Source organism: Pyrus communis, chromosome 13 (assembly GCF_041283825.1).
Source record: "Pyrus communis isolate YQ-2024b chromosome 13, ASM4128382v1, whole genome shotgun sequence".
Taxonomy (NCBI): Eukaryota; Viridiplantae; Streptophyta; class Magnoliopsida; order Rosales; family Rosaceae; genus Pyrus; species Pyrus communis.
Window position 1 is genome coordinate 16,474,351 of NC_142577.1, and position 16,491 is coordinate 16,490,841.

General features: G+C 34.0%; 1 protein-coding gene and 2 long non-coding RNA genes across 8 annotated transcripts; 2 read left to right on the top strand and 1 right to left on the bottom strand.

The window, feature by feature from the left end:
* The first annotated feature begins 234 nt into the window (after positions 1-234).
* LOC148691848 (uncharacterized) lies at positions 235-2,315 on the top strand. 2 transcript variants are annotated; one of them, XR_015955158.1, is made up of 5 exons: positions 235-517; positions 604-714; positions 824-850; positions 946-971; positions 1,988-2,315. It is a non-coding gene; the product is annotated as an uncharacterized LOC148691848 (long non-coding RNA). The 2 variants fall into 2 exon arrangements; XR_015955157.1 differs by having other exon boundaries at positions 237-714.
* A 63-nt stretch (positions 2,316-2,378) lies between these two features.
* Positions 2,379-3,424, top strand: LOC148691849 (uncharacterized). Its single transcript, XR_015955216.1, has 3 exons — positions 2,379-2,449; positions 2,578-2,833; positions 2,991-3,424. It is a non-coding gene; the product is annotated as an uncharacterized LOC148691849 (long non-coding RNA).
* A 2,476-nt stretch (positions 3,425-5,900) lies between these two features.
* On the bottom strand, positions 5,901-9,762 carry LSH4 (LIGHT-DEPENDENT SHORT HYPOCOTYLS-like protein (DUF640)). 5 transcript variants are annotated; one of them, XR_015955171.1, is made up of 3 exons: positions 8,901-9,760; positions 8,626-8,719; positions 5,901-6,150 (listed from the first exon to the last, which is right to left on the bottom strand). XR_015955171.1 is itself a non-coding variant. In XM_068477705.2 (2 exons), exon 1 carries the CDS (start codon positions 9,501-9,503, stop codon positions 8,904-8,906), a length of 600 nt encoding a protein of 199 aa, XP_068333806.2. In that variant the 5' UTR covers positions 9,504-9,762; the 3' UTR covers positions 8,201-8,572; positions 8,901-8,903. The 5 variants fall into 5 exon arrangements, 2 of the variants coding, with proteins under 2 accessions (XP_068333806.2, XP_068333805.2); XR_015955172.1 differs by lacking the exon at positions 5,901-6,150 and adding an exon at positions 8,201-8,572 and having other exon boundaries at positions 8,665-8,719; XR_015955170.1 differs by lacking the exon at positions 5,901-6,150 and adding an exon at positions 8,201-8,571 and having other exon boundaries at positions 8,661-8,719.
* Positions 9,763-16,491: the final 6,729 nt, after the last annotated feature.

Genomic DNA, 16,491 nt, shown 5'->3' on the forward strand with positions numbered 1-16,491 from the left:
AATATATTTTAATAATTATAAATTCCTCTTTTCTGACACAAATGTTAGAAATTGTGTCCAGTAAATATTAATAAATAATAAATACTCTCAGCTTCGAGTTCGAGGGTCTTCTTCTGCGTTTAACCCTTTGTTTCTTCTGGTCCTTCTCTGATTCCTGCCTTATTCTAGCTGTGTTCTTCTGCGATTGTTTGTTCTTCTTAAAAATTTTGGTCTCTGCATCAAAAAAAATTGGGGGAAAGTTCCTGCTTTTCGTGTTTTAAGGGATCTTATTTCTGGTCTCTGATTTGAGGAGGGTTTTGCATCTTTTTAAACCTAGAGTTGTGGGTGTTTTGTCCATCCTCATAAAATTGGTCTCCTCTATTTCTAGAGTTGCGATCGGGGGGCAAATATTTCGCAGTTTTTGCGTTCGTCTTTGTCTGGGATTCGCGAATCTTGGCCGGATCTGTTTCCTGTTTTCTTCTCTGTTTGAGCGCCGGCTGTCTTTAGATTGTTGGGAAATAAATTTTATACAGCTGAGGTGTGATTCATAACTACTGTCTTTCAGTTTTTATTCTGTAATTTTGTTAGTTTGGATGAAACTGTAATAATTTTGTTTTGGGTTAGTTGTGGTCTTCAAGAGCAGTGCTCCGTTTGATGTCGTTTTGAACATCACAAGAGCCGCCTCCCTTCCCGCTGCTTCCAACGTCTCCTCTCCTTCTATGGCCGACTGTGGATGTTTGTCTTTCTTCTCTCCTCTCTTTTTATTTATTCATTTTATAGATTTTTTTGGAAATTAAGATTGATTGCTTACTTCTTTTTTCCTATTTGTTTGTTGTTTTTTTAGTATCTGCCACTTCTGCTGGTTCCCCTGGTATGTCGTTGTTATTATGTTAATGCTGCTCTGATATTTGTTTGTTGTTTTTTTAGTGCATGAGATCGATCTTTGTTTTATTATTATTTTTGCAGTCATTGGATACATGGAATACAAGGAGGTTTGCAATTTCACACTTTTCCACATTTACGATTTTCGATTATTTGCACAACATTTGAACTTTGTTATCTGTATGAGCTTTCGTTTTAGTGACTTCTTAAATTTCGTCATGACTGACCCATTTTTTCCAACTCTACTTTAATGGTTTTCAAGGAACCAGTTTGCATATGCATTGATAATTGTTGGATTAAAATGGATTTGTATTTTTTGGGAAGAAATGATAAGAAGAAGAAGAAATTGAATTGGTAAAGCTTCTTATTTTGGTATATAATTAGATGAATAAAGAGAAAATTACTTGGTAAAGATTTGAGCTTTAGCTACTGCATGCAGATTCAGCTTTCCTTTGCATTTGAATGAGTTGGAAACTGAGTGGAAAATGTTGAGAGAGAGAGAGAGAGAGAGAGAGAGAGAGAGAGAGAGAGAATTGTGTTGGGATTTTGGTAAAGATTTGAACTTTGGTGGTAAGCTAGCTGCTTTAAGCTCGCACAGGAAAACCCAGCAGCATATAGAGAAGTAGACTGAATTGGCCTTTTGAATAAGTTTGAAATGAGTTGGAAACTGAGTAGAAAAATGTTAGAGAGAGAAATAGAGAATGTGATTTGATAATTGGTAATATGATCAATCCTTGGGGACATGTATATTATATCAAATTAGATTAGAATTTTTTGATTAAATTAGATTAAAATTTGATCATATAAAATATAACAATTTATACATATTGGAAATATGCATTAAAAAGTTTAAGTCTGAAATTACATGGATTAGAATGACTTTTCTAGATGCTTAAATGCTTTTTACTGAAGTGTGTTTTGTGTTTCTACTGCCGATAACCAAATGTTGTAAAGTATACCTTAATATATATTCTATGCTGGTAAGCAAAGAGGTTTTTCGTTAGAAATATTAGTTGCTGTTTTCGAGTTGCTCCATTTCTTTCAAAGTTTATTTCCTTAAGGGAATTAAGGTGTATGAAACAACAAGTTATTATGGTTCTGATGCTTCTAAAATTTATGATTACAGGTTTCATTTGGCTGTTCGTTTTGCACGTTCCATTTTTGCAAAGTAAAGGACATATGCAACACCTTCCATGATTTTAGAACACTTGAAGGTGAGACCGAAGAAATAAAATAGCGGTTTGAAAAGTTGTGATGGCATGTTAATTCCCTTTTTTGTGAACTGATTTTAAAGCATATTTACCTATTTATTTTTTCATATTTTGTGTACATTTGATTTATGATAGATTACACACATACTTAACGTGTTTGCATAAATTTAATGCCTTAAGCTTACACCTTAACAAATACCTATGAAATCTGCAGTATTATCTAATTGAATTGGTTAGTTTTGATTTGCATTTTGTTAATTTATATATTTGTAATAGTCGACTGTGTTGAATTCTCTCATTTTCTATAGCAGAATTGCAGATTTCTAAATCGAAAAGGAAAAACAAACACTATAGCAGCATGTAAAGGGGAAGCAGAGGTAAAGGTTTCTGATGTCAGTTGGCTGTTTCTTTTTAGTGTTTTCAATTTGTTCCTTTTATTCTGTCTGCAATTTTTAATCTGTGGTTATGCATCAATTTCTCTGCTTCTTCTTTATAAATCTTGCAGGTCAGGACAACACACTTATCGGGGCAATGTTGGGATGTTTAGGCTTGGGTGGAGACATGGACTTTTGGAAGAGGTGAATTAGCTTAGCTCTCTGTCATTAGCTTTATCTGTTCTATGCATCTCGTTTGTCTTTACAATGCTCCTTTATTAAATTGCAAGATGTTGGGGCCCATTACTGGAATACAAGATTTGGAACAAAAGTGGTTGACAATGCTAGAGTCGAAAGCAAGTGTGAAATTCACATTGAAAATGACAGGTGAGAATGCTAATCATATTCCAAAAAAATGTTGGGCTTCCTGATGAGATCTCTAGCCGAATTCAAGAGGCTAATTTAGTGATTTGGAGTTAATTTTGTGAATTTATTGAATGAAGTTATTTATTTTTAGCTTATCTTGCGTTTGCTTTGGTTTTAGGAGAGGGTTGCGCATGATCTGTAGGTTCAATCAACCTCGCTGTTTTCGTTAGAATCACAATTAAAGGTCAGTTTTTCCGACATTTTTTTTTCTTTTTGCTGCATGTTTTTGCTGCATGTTTATGTATGGTTGGTCTATGAGAATACTGGTTAGTTGTCATCAAGCAGCCCTTGTAGATGTGTATTTTGTTTATATATTGCTAGTTTAACCATTAGTACGTTTGACTTGGGGATACAAGCTTGGATATGTTATATTTTGTTGTATATAGAGAATCCCGGGTATGTCCAGCATAGGATAACATGTATTTTTTGGTTTAACATTTGGATGGGTTGTATTGTTAGGTTGCATGAATCGGTCTTAGCCGAGAACATGAGTTATGTAATATATTAACTTCACTATTTTAGTGCTAATGTTGATTTATGTTTAGTTTGTAATGGATGATTTGTAAGTTTCTAAATTTAGGTGGAAATTAGGTTCTATGAGCAACCTGATGATTTCCATGTTTAAATAAAAATATCCAATTATGCCACAAATTTTTAATTGTGCTGGAGTTTTATTGTATTTATTAAAATATAATAGTGGCACAATTTTAAAGTTGTGCCCTTGCTTTAACATTTATACAGCAATCTAAGCCTTTAAAATAGCAATTGTGCCCATCTTACACCATACATTCAGTAGCCTTTATTAGAGGTAAGACACAATAAGGGTTGTATTTGTGCTTAGCTTTGGGCACAAAACATCATATTGTGTGCTATAAGTAATGGTGACGCCCATAGAGGGCACAGATACAAACTTAGTTGCTGCACTGTTGCTATTGGTCTATGAGCACAAATGTTGGTGTTTTTTGGCCTCAAAAGGCACATATAATTTTTTGTGTGCAGTGCTCATTTTTTTTGTAGTGTTTATCTTTCATAATTTAATTGGATGATATAGTTACATAGCACACATGTGGCTTATGAAATTCACACACTGATGAATTTATTATGATACCATATAAAATGTTGAGGTTCCAATCCCAAATTCATGCATACATAATTAATTATGTCTATTATATATATAATGACATAATGTCATACGGTATATCATCAGTGGCGATGGCAACTATAGCTCTTTTATTCTTACTTAACTTTCCGACGCAGAATATTTCTTCACATCTTTACACTTCGATTCAACACAAATCTCAGGCGTAAAGAAAACAGGGGCATATTAACTCGTAGCGGGTCACCGCTGACAGTTTCATTTTAGTTAGTTCTCTTCGTTACAGATGCATTGGAGGCCTTCTGGCCTAGGATGCACTGGAGAAAATACGGGCTTGTTCCCAAAGCTACGATGGATCAGAAAACTCCACACTGATCTTCTCTTCGAATTTTCCAATCCAAACTAGATAGGTGATACATATGGTGTAGGTTTATCAGGCTGTCACACGACTCATACCACATGCTTCTTTCACTAAAAGAATACCACACAGGAGTCCCCAAATGGTTAAGTACCAATTGTTGCTTAGATAGAAGTTTGCCATGCATCATTTTCTCAACAATTTATTTTACTTTTCCAACAAAGAATGAACATTTTATTGGATTTCGTAACTTGACTATTTGGTTGTTCACAAGAGAAGGATTGATGCTTTGTGACCATCAAACGAAGAGTGCATATAGCAAAGAAAAAGTGTTGCATTTTGCATGATCCAGCCAGATCTTATAAAGTTGTACCTATTTATTTGAGCTTAACTTTTTTAACCAAATCTGGTACACAAAGCCCAAACATGTACAGATTCTATTTCTCTCTGACATAAAGACAGTTCTTCTTTTGTTTTAACTGCAAAACATATAGCCTTCCAGTTTCCATCTCGGTTTCAACTTTACGATTATATTCGTAAACTCAAGACTAACATGAGATGACTGCAATTTATATTGATAGCAACTTAAATTCCAGTTACCATCTCGGATCATCGCCATTTTACACTATTCATTACTTGCATTGGGAAGTTAGATTGGCTTGACCTGGCCTATTGATTCTGTGTGATCTGAATGGTAGTGGAGAGCTAGTCTTGCCCCACTTTGATCATGTTTTTGAAGAGTCTTATGTTCGATTCTTACCAAAGATAAATTTGAATCACATTATTGCTAGTCCATTACGAGGCTTAGCCCACTCCCCCATCCTCTTAGTGTAGATACTATCGTATGTTCTAAAAAAAAAACAATGTAATCTAACATCCATGACTTACGGAGCAACCTTGGTATAGTGATACCAAAGTCATTTGGCATGATTAAATATCACATTAATATAATTATGTAACTTTGGAATGTAAATTTGAACGATTACGTTGTTACCCAACATTAACACCGTAAGGGGCAACCTTGGTATAGTAATATGAACGTTATTTGATGTAACTAAATATAATGTTAATATAATTATGTAACTTTCGACTCAAATTTGAAAGATTAAGGTGTAACCTTAACTTCGACCTTGTATGTTGACATCATGTTGTAACACAATTACGATGTTGTGTAGGTTTTAAAGCATTCCGTTTTAGAGCTATAAAAAAAATGTAAAGCTTAACATAAATACAATATTGAAGTTCGATCGTCCAGAAGATTTTCCAAAGGCTATCCATGACAAAACTTATATTATTAATGGTTATTTTTATTTTTTTTTAAGCTCAAAAACAAATTTTATTTTTGAAGAACAACTTACATGATCCGAATACACTGTCAATATACCCTTTACATCATTTTTCGTTGTAAATTTGAAAAATCCAGGCAGCTCGCAGTTTTAGTGATTACTCTTAAGCTATCTAATTAACAGCCTAGCTAACACATTTCACGCACACAAATTTGGACATGTTTAATGATTCCCGAGTATACTACGAACTAAAAACTAAGCAAATGCACTATCAAAAACGACAAGATAATATCAAAATCTCTTGTTTGGTGTCTAGGATTAAAGTGAAATGGATTACCTTCTAAATTCAAAGTATATCAAAGGTAGTGGAGAATGATTTTTCATTTGAGGACTTAGAAAGGGATTAGACACGAAAGAAACTACTCCCTTCCAATCGTACCATTTTGGGGAAGATTGGAATGGATAAGCTTTCTTCTTGAGTAATCCATCTCCTACCTCTATGTTGGCCACAATTTTTTCATTTCTTCCTTCAAAATACCTGAAAGTAGTTGTTTTTTCATTCCAATCAGATCCTATGAAACGAGGCTAAAGAAACTTCCAGCCAAACTATAACTGAATGCTTGTAGTTGACAATAGCAACCACATAGAGATTACTTTCAATATATATAAGATCCACTAATGGAAATGTAAGGGGGAGAAGGGATACATACAGTTTTGCCACTGTCATTGAGGAATTCTGTTTATTGCCAACCGTGTTACCAAAAATACAGTGATACATGAATAGCATGGTTTCAGACCGGAGCAAAATGTAAAAGAAAAAAGAAGATCAATTCTTGTTAGGTAGCTTAGCTTGTAATAATCTAATCCCCAAGTTAGCAACAAGGTAGCTTTCTTGGGGTTCTAGCTTTTACCAACACTAATTTTTATATAAATATAGTATGCATAGATAGTCAATACGATTGACATGCTTGCAATCCCTTATCTGTATTCAAACAAAGGGGAAAATTCAGACTTAAACTTCCGTTGAAATTAAAAATAAACAAAACCTTAATAGATGGATCTCATTTAACAATGACTTAACCTAAAAGTCACCATTTGAATATGTTTACATGCATGTTTAACAAACAATCATAGCTCATAAACTAAGTTGAAATCGTCCAAACAAAATTTTATGATCGAAGAACCTGAGAGTCCATCATACAAGCACCCGAAAATAAGCTTCATACTCTCTTATGTGCGCTCGCACATATCTACATAGAGGAGTAAAATTAACATTCATAAGACACCCTACACCCTGAATTAAATATAGAACCTGGTTGCAAAATAGTCAAGAAAACTTAGCTGCCTCAATTAACGCTCAATTGTGCAATAACAACAAACTATTAGGATGTCAGCATTCAACTTAAAATCAATTGATAATAAGAGGATGTGTTAGGTCCAATTATCATCTCCCTAATGTGGTGGACTTAAACCTTAATTGGGCATTCTTGATCACTACTCTACTTATCATGTCCCCGATAGCAAATATCTATATCATACATAAGTCTAAATTAATCTCCCACATATATAAAAAAAATATCATAATGCACAGCTTATATTAAAAATGTAAACAATAGCACGGCAGAGAACACTTCAATCCATACAATGCACAACTTAGTTAAAAAAATCAAACAAGTAGACAAGTGCAAGTATATCAATGCTTATGTTACTATGAGCAAGGTTGTGAAAATAAGGTTTGATACACGCGTTTATCAGATGCTTAAATAATTAAGTCCATCTCATCCTCCTCCTCATGATTATCACCAAGTAATTAAATTCATCTCATAAAATCTTAACCTGGCTTGAAATATAAATACTTGATATTATTATTCTCTCATGCAACTCAATCTATTATATATTTCTCTAGATGTTTTTAATTTAAATTAACATGGAGTTTGATAATATAATACTTACTACTAGTTTATATATTGTACCTCTCTCATGCAACTTTTTTCCTTTTTTTTTTATTTGTCTTTAGTTTGCATTTTGTCCATATACAAACGATGCTGAGAGATGAGAGAATAAAATCGAAGACTTCGTCTGCAGGGTAAATTATGTCAGTCTATTTGAGTTACAAGCCCTAACACCTTCGTCTGACTTGAATGGTATATTGAATATTTTAAATGAAAGCTAGCTAGCTTGATATTGTTTATGACTTGAATATATACACACACTATTTAACGATTATAAGACTTCACTTGTTTAATGTATTTCTCCGCTTTCGGTAACAAATGAAGCACAAAGAGTGATATGACACATTCGACAAATGAAGGACACCTCATATTGGCAAAGACCCATCTTCCCACATGCACACACACACACACACACACACACACACACACAGCGAGCGAATGAATATAATACATTCATAAAGGTTTAATTGCAGAAACTCCATCATCTACCGATTGCATATTTACATTAGTGATTGAAAGCTTTTGTTCTCTGTTCACTCAACTTCCACTTCCACGGTGACGATCGAAAAGCTAACAATCCAATCCAATGGAGGAAACAAAAGAAGAAATTTGACCTTTATATGTCGATACCAAAAATAAACAAGTAGAGACTGTATACACATTGTGCTAGACAAATCTGACACAGGATCGATCCCCTGAAAAGTTATATCTACCAAACTGTTCAATGATTTGCCAACACGCATTTAAAGAACATGAAAATTTTCAAAAGGAGACATAGAACATGATCTGCAAATCTATTACTTCTCACCAATTGACCTTTTAATAGTACATAGCTATGACATGTTTTATGCTAAGTCATACTGCTAATAATATTCATTACTAGAACTAGTACTTATAATATTCATTACTCCCAGCCCAACTGCTAATTTGCTTATACTACAACATTGCACCTGCTGTCGGCTTATCAATCCAATTGTTCAATATCTGACAGTCCAATTAAGCATGCTTCTGAAGAAAAAAAAATAAAAATAAAAATAAGTCCGATAGATATATAAACTTACAAATACAAAAGATGACGACAAAAAGTCCTGTGATATCACATGACTAGAGACGGCACGAAGAAGTATATATCCAGTTGTAGATAAGTTGTTCCGTCTGATGAGAGAAAGACAATAACAATTAATCTTTCTATAGAGTGAGAATAACGTGCCGCCCTAAGAATACTCATTAACATAGCTAGGGCAAAGAAAATTATATGTATGATAGAGATAATTAATTAATCAAATGAAGATTTTGATACTAGACCAAAAAACCAAACAGCTTTTTAATTACTGACTTATTAGCTTGCACTAGGAGGAGCCGGAGGCGGTATTGCTTGAACTGGAAGAATAGTACTAGTACTACTACTACTACTCTGTGGTGGGCGCTTCCGCTTCTTCTTTTCGTAGCTAATTCCTCTGGCTTTGGCCTGAGAATCTCGAACCTCACGCAGGTAAAGCCTCACAGCACGAGCCCCAAAAGGATTTGCCTCAGGCTTCCCGCCGTGCTCTTCAAAGGCGGCTCTGAGGCGGCCAATGAGGGCATCGAGGCTTCCCCAAGCTTGCCGCAGAGGGCAGGGGCACGGCGCAGGAGGGTTAGGGTTCCCGAAGAAGGGACACATCTGGATGTGCACCTTGGTCTTCCCAAACTGGTCTAGGTACTTGAGGAATTCAAGCACGTGGGCCCCACTGCACCGCGAGAGGGACAACGGTGGCCTGTGGTTGCGGAGGTACTGCCCGAAGGTGTTCCAGTCTCGCCGCTTTTGGTTCTCGTAGCGGCTTAGAGTGGAGCTCGGTGACAATGAGGAGGAGGAGGATGAGTTGGTAGTGATGGAGGTGTTGATGTTGATGCTTGAAGTATTTGATGAGTTGGAAGGGTCAAATTCTTGAAGTGAATCCATGGATGGCTGATTAGAAGAACTCAAAGAACAATTGAGCTGGGTTTCCAATTATATGGTTGAGGAATGAGGATGGGGATTTTATATGGATAGATCAAGTGAGAAAAGTGGAGTAGGGTTAACTAGCTATATATAACCTTTTGTTTTTATTTTCTACAGTATATACTACTCTTCCGAGGTTTCTTTTAGAATCCTTGTTTGATCAAATACTAGAAACCCTTTGAAAGAGGTTATGGTATGAGGTGGCTTTTGTTTATTACTTTGTTTCATGGGAACATTTTATGATCTGCCAGATTTATATATATTTATATATATATATATATTTTTTTTTTCCCGAAAAACGGGGGAGCAACTCAGTTCAGGCCAACAAATTGAGAGAGGGAGATAAGAGTGTGTGTGTGGTAAATGGGTAATAAGTGCGAATGAAGTCTCTCCTCAAATAGTAGGGTTTCTGTAGAAATGGAAAGAGGTTGACAGTGAGAGAGAGAGAGAGAGAGATGGGATGGATACATGATAAAGGCAATGGGGTCAAAAAATATGAGGGAATAACATGATTTGTTTCTTTATCTTTTGTATTGATTGACAACACCTTTTCTTCAATTACCACTTTGCCCTACATTCATTTTTTTGGGTTGAGATGACCATCTTCTCCTGATTTGATATTCCTCTGTTTATAATTAAATGAGAGTTCTTAAGTTTGAATATAATAAGTATAGTGAATTTAATATTAAATTATTATTAAGTTTAATTGAAACAATGATCTCTGAATTTTACCTTTAGTTTATTTGAGTCCTTGAATTATGTGTTGTATTATTAGTCATTTTCACTAGTGTCGTCTACTTTTCCGTTAAATTTAGGAGTATATTAGGAACTTCATCCCAGATCACTAAAAATGAATTTAAAAATGAGAAATGAGAGAAAAAACCTTTGAAATCGCATTGTCTAATATTTACAAATTGCTAAAGTCAAACCATTTCATTTGTATTTTTATAGTTCAAATTTCATTTTGTTTTAAGTTTAGATATTAATTTATAAATTTTCATTTGTTTCAAAATTGAAGCCTAAAATTTAAACAATGGAGTTGTAGAGTCAATTTGCCTTAGGAGTCTCGACTAATTACTTAGATAGGAATTCTCTCAAGTCCGATTGATTCTTTATCTTAAGTCTTAACCGGTGAAGAGTCGTTGATTTTCTCGCCAAAAGATATTACTTCATCAGCTTTCTCGGTGAAGGGAAGTGTTACTTTGAGGTTACTTTTAGGGTGTGGCACACAAATAGCCGAACCATTATTGAACTTCACAGAAATTGGCATAACCTTGTCTTTAGGTTATAGAACCCAAGACCGAGAGTGTTTCTTTCTCGGCCGAAGTCGCTCAATTCAGGAGTCAACAATGCATTTCACAACATTTATCACATTCAAGACATTTGTCCGACTAAACTCGATAGCGAATTGGCACGTTCGCATTAGCATTCAACCCACCAAAAAATGTATTTAGCTCATTGTTACTTAACTTGTGCACCACATAGGCTGTGTAATTTTTGGAGTCAATAGTTATATACCAACGTTGCATGCTTGCAGCTTAGGGATAATTTTTTTTTTAAATATTTTTTTAATCAAGCTTAGGGATTATATTTAGCAGTCAATGACTTAACTCTATCAAATATATAACGGCTTTCTTGGAATTGCCATGCTTATGCGGTTAATTTTCTTCTTAGTTTCTGATGATAAGTCATGTCATCTGTCATGTTAGGATCCATTAATTTGAATGAGAAAATGGCAATGTAGGAACCAGACGACCATAGACAGTCAAGCACGTACAAGTCATTCTCAAATTGAAAAGAGCTGCCACTTACGGTCATTGGATTCAATTAATCACAGAGGATGAAGGTGATACTTTTCGTTGGACTTGAATTTTCTCTCTTCCTCTTTCCATTTCCTCTTCTCACATTCTCTTATTTTATCTTTATCTTGCTATAAAAAATTAATATAAAATATTGACGTGACTTAACCGTGACCGTTCAAATAGAAGGGGAGGGAAGGGGAGGGAAAAAAAAGAAGGGAGAGAATCCTACTCCCTTTTCATTACAATAATTAGAAAAGTGGTCTCTAAATTCTAGTCTGGAGCTCTGATATTTGAATTAAAAATTTGTGAGCATTTGTTTCTGAATTTGTTATAATTTAGAGTAATGATTCTTTTGGATAACTTCATTAGAACAATTCGGTCCATTTTTTGCTCATTTAAACCCTTTATTTTAGATGAAATTTCTAACAATGTTACACAAAATGAACATTGCTTCATATTGTGATAAGTTTAGAGAATACTCATTGACTTTTAGTTTAGAGGACTAATGTCTAAGGACCATTTCTAATGCAAGATTATACTCTTGAACCCACATTATGTATTCGAGTATAAAAAGGACGGTGAATTTGAAAATTTCAGATTTTTTTTTCTTCTCCATATGCAAAGAGACTCTCTTAAAAATCAAATCAAATCATTTGAACCAAAATAAAAAATCTTAAAAATCATTCTGAGTTTTGATTCAAGTCTTTACAATGGAAGAGAAAACATTATATTGAAAACTCAAATTTGAGTTTAACAGTGCTTAACGATATCTTGTGCATTAACATTTCTTAACCTTAGGAAGGAATTTCTAAATGACACATTTCAAGTAATTATTTTTTACATTATTCTCACATGCCTTTATAATCCTCATGTAAATGCATTTCTAATCTCTTCTATTTAACATTTTGTAATCCATCACTTCATCATTTTATATAAGTTCCTTGGAATTTGGAAGTTCTTCATCCAAAAATACAAAAAATGATTAATATCCCAAAGGTGAAGTGAATTAAAAGAGTGGAGGCATCAACTACATTCTTATTCTCTTTTATTATAGTTCCCTCTATCATTTATAGTCTAACAGTAACAAGTGAGGGTAGAGAATTAATTTGATTACACGCCAATTAATTAAACATGTAATCGTGATTATATTCCAGTTCGTACAAACATGATTGAATATGTTTCTTCTTTAATGAAAGGGGTTAAAACTTCAATCTTACTACAAAGATTGATCAAAATCTCACGATCCGGCGGGGGCAGCGGGCAGAGGGCATAATATATATGTTAGCTTACCCGTATTTTCCCTGTTTCCTTTTCTCTTTCATTAAAAAATATAGGATAAATTACATTTTGAATCCTCAAGTATGTATGTAATTACAATTGTATATAACATGTTTAAAGCATTTCAATCTCATACATTTACCTAATATTTCATTTCAATGTCACACATCTGTTAAGTTTTTTGTCAATATGGCCATTGAATGATGACGTGGCAAATATAGGACCTGCATTTTTGCTGATATGAATGTCAAGTTTGATACGCATGGACAAGAAACTAATAATAAATTATTAGTATTATTATTATTTATGGTGGTGTTCAACGCTGTAATCTTCACATCAGCGCTTGGTGAGTTCCTCATGTTTCAAAAAATTGTAGCATACAATTCCTTGATGTGCAGCAGAGCCATCTCTGAAATTTTGAGGGTCCTGTGAGGAATTATAAAAGGGCTCTTCTTAAGACAGTCTTGCAAAAAAGATTGAACAATGCATTGATGCTAAAACTGAAACAAACTTTAAAAATCATACTAATTATCAGTTTCCAAATATCATTTAATATAAAAAAAGTTACAAACAAAAAAACTATAATTATTAAATAATTAACAATCAATTCAATCTTAAGAAAGCAAATGAACAAAAGTTGTTATTTTCAGTAACAAAAAGTTTAGGGGGAGATAAATGAACAAAAGCTTCAAAAAGTCCAGCATTGAAGTTTCACTTAGAGATGGTCCTTTGTGCATTTTTTGCTACAAAATCATCAATTAAACCTTTATAATCAATTTTGTCTAAAAAGCTACTTTCAATAGATATCAAAGCAAGCCCATCTAACCTTTCTTGCAACATGATTGATCCCAATTATGACTTCAATAACTTTAACTTTGAGAAACTCCCTTTCGCAAATGTAACAATAACATAACTGCAATGCTTGCAGTAAAAAAACAACACATCCTCTTCAAGTAGTTCAATACAACAATGAATGTCTTCATTTCTTTCAACAAACGCTCTCATAAAAGCTTCAACTTTACAAATAATGCATCCCCATCAACATAAAAGAACTCACATTTCTTGATAAAGATAGTTTTGAAGATGATCACAACAATCTTTCATTTTATTATTGTCCATCAAATTCAACCTTTCCAAAGTGAACAAAAACTCAAATATGTCATCATATACTTTATATTCATCAAAACTTTTGTGAATCAATAGCTTGATATTATATAGTGTAATGAACTCTAAGAGATTCCTCCGCTAATTGGGATGACTCATCATCATTCTCATCAAAGTGGCTTTTTGTACGAACTTCACACTTTTCTGGAGACATGAGATCAATTAGTTTTGATATATAATAATATTCTATTTTAGATAGCAAAAATTGTTTGGGGGCCCTTAAATTTTGGGGCCTTGTGCGATTAAACGCTTCACTCTCCCCAAAGTCGCCTTTGATGTGTGGTGCCACCACGACGTCCCCGTTGTAGTGAAAAAGCTAAGCCAATACCAAGAACCTCGATTCATGAAACTTCAGCGAATCAAAGGAGAGGCACTAGAATATGAACGACAAGAGCTTTGGCCACTCGTCAACAAGTATAATCACGAAGGCGAGCTTGGAAACTGTATAGCAAAGCTTCTTGGAGACAAAGTGTAAGGACTTTTGTTAGGGAAGGGATGAAAACTAAAACATGTTGCTTGAGAATAAAGTGTGCTCCTTGGAAGAGGATGGAGGCTTGGGTGTCAAACGAATTGATCATTTTAATAATGCTTGTTTAGCTAAGTTAGGTTGGAAAATTCTTACTAATGAGAATAACTGTTGGGTTCAAATTTAGCCAATTACCCCCTGAACTTTTATAATTAGCCAATTCCTCCCCTAAACTTTAAATTTAACTGATTACCCTCCTGAAATTTTATAAATAGCCAATTTCCCCCTAGCGTTAGAATTTTTAAAAAAATTCATCCAACTTATATCCATCCAATTTTTCATTCTTTTTATCCCCATACGTTTGTCATGTGGTGTCCACATGATCAAAATAGATGGAAAGTGGATGAAAAAAAAATGCAAAATCTAGCGTCAGGGGGGAAATTGGCTATTTATAAAAGTTCGAAGGGGTAATTGGCTAAAATTAAAGTTCAAGTGGGAAATTAAAGTTCATGGGGGGTAATCGGCTAAAATCAAAATTCATAGGAAAAATTGACATCTCTATACAAGTTTAGGGGTCAAATTGACAAATATGCCTTAACCCTAATGATCTTGACCAATGAACAAAAAGGGAAGAAAAACAAAATGGTACTATTATAATATTTTTCGAAGGTAAAAAATAGTAGATTTTTTAGCTAAACTGATCCATGAGATTAGCAAAACTTCTCACTTTGGTCTCTAATAATGAAAATTGATAAAAGTGATCCCAATTTTGTTAGCAGTAAATCATTTTGGTCATTCAGTGAAAAATATGTCAATATCCTCATTTAATTAAAAATGTTGATTTGACAAAATATTCTTAAAAAGATGATCACGTAGTCATTCACATAACAATATAAGAAGTATATTCACAAAATGTCCAACTGAGAAACCAACTCACAAACGTAACTGAATATGTTGTAACAAAGATACCATATCAAATATATATATGCAAATCAGGACCCAAAAAGAGAAAGGAATATATGTGATCATCCAATAGGTTTTGAGGTTGACAACCATGAGTGAGGCCGGCCAACGGCCAACAATTAACTAGGTAGATTCTTAAATATATTATTATTAGTAAGAGGAGATGAAGGTTCAAAATTATTACAATAATTTAGGAGAGGAAGAGTTTTTTAAGATGCTTTTATTCATGTGTGTGCCTCATGGGTTCCTCTTCAATTACTATGTGGCCAATTCGCGAAATTTCATATTTATGATCAGAACAATTCATATTATAAATCCTTCTGTAAAAATTATTTGCACAAAAAATCAATTAAAGATGAGATCGCTTAGTCATCAAACCGTATAAAAATGGATGGATTTATAGAAGAATTACGAACTTATCTATTTGCTACAATTAATTGACCAAACAACCTTAGTTTTAATTGATTTTTTGTACATATGATCTTTACATAATGATTTATTATATGAACGGTTTCTATTATAAGCACGAAATTCTGTGAATCGGGAAGTAAGTGAATTTAGGAGGATCTCCTCAATCTTGAGAAGCCAAGTCTTTTACGAACTTTTATGACACGATTACACCGTTACCACAATATCATATGTCAATCATAAATATTTCTCTTTACAACGTATCATTAATAATAATAAAATGTTATGATAACAATGTATTCGTGTAATGGAGGTACTCTCCATAACTAGATGTCCATATCGAACTATCTTTTCGGCCATTCGCAAATAGAGAACTCTAGAAAAGGAGTGGCAATCAAGGAAAAGTAGCTATTAGCCTTCAACCAAATACTATGTGGCTGACAATCCAAATATTCTTGACATAAATCAAAACATGAGACAGCAATCACAGCATGGTACCCTAAATTTTGTTTCGAATGCTTGGAGTCATGGCAAGTTGGCTCAGCATAATTTGAAACCGGTCCACCATTTCTTCGTTTCTGAATCTCATATCAAACTTTTGCTTCTATTTCTGTGTTTCTGACTTTTTTTCTTTTCGAATATTAATGCCGGAGCATCCAACCCGACGGACCCGAATTGTAAAGGATGGGTTAGGGCGGGTTTGACCTTCCAACCCACCCAAGTTGCAACCCTAATACACAGAGAAGTGAAAAGAGGTCCTCCTCTCATCACAAAGTACATTAAAAGAGTTTGCAAACTGTAACTGGAGAGTAAAATCTCATTAACACCCAATTAGAAATGAATAAAATTTGAGTAGCCAGCCCCAACA

What these genes read in the sequence shown, in the direction of transcription:
- LSH4 (XM_068477705.2), bottom strand. Translation starts at nt 9,503, where the DNA reads ATGGATTCACTTCAAGAATTTGACCCTTCCAACTCATCAAATACTTCA.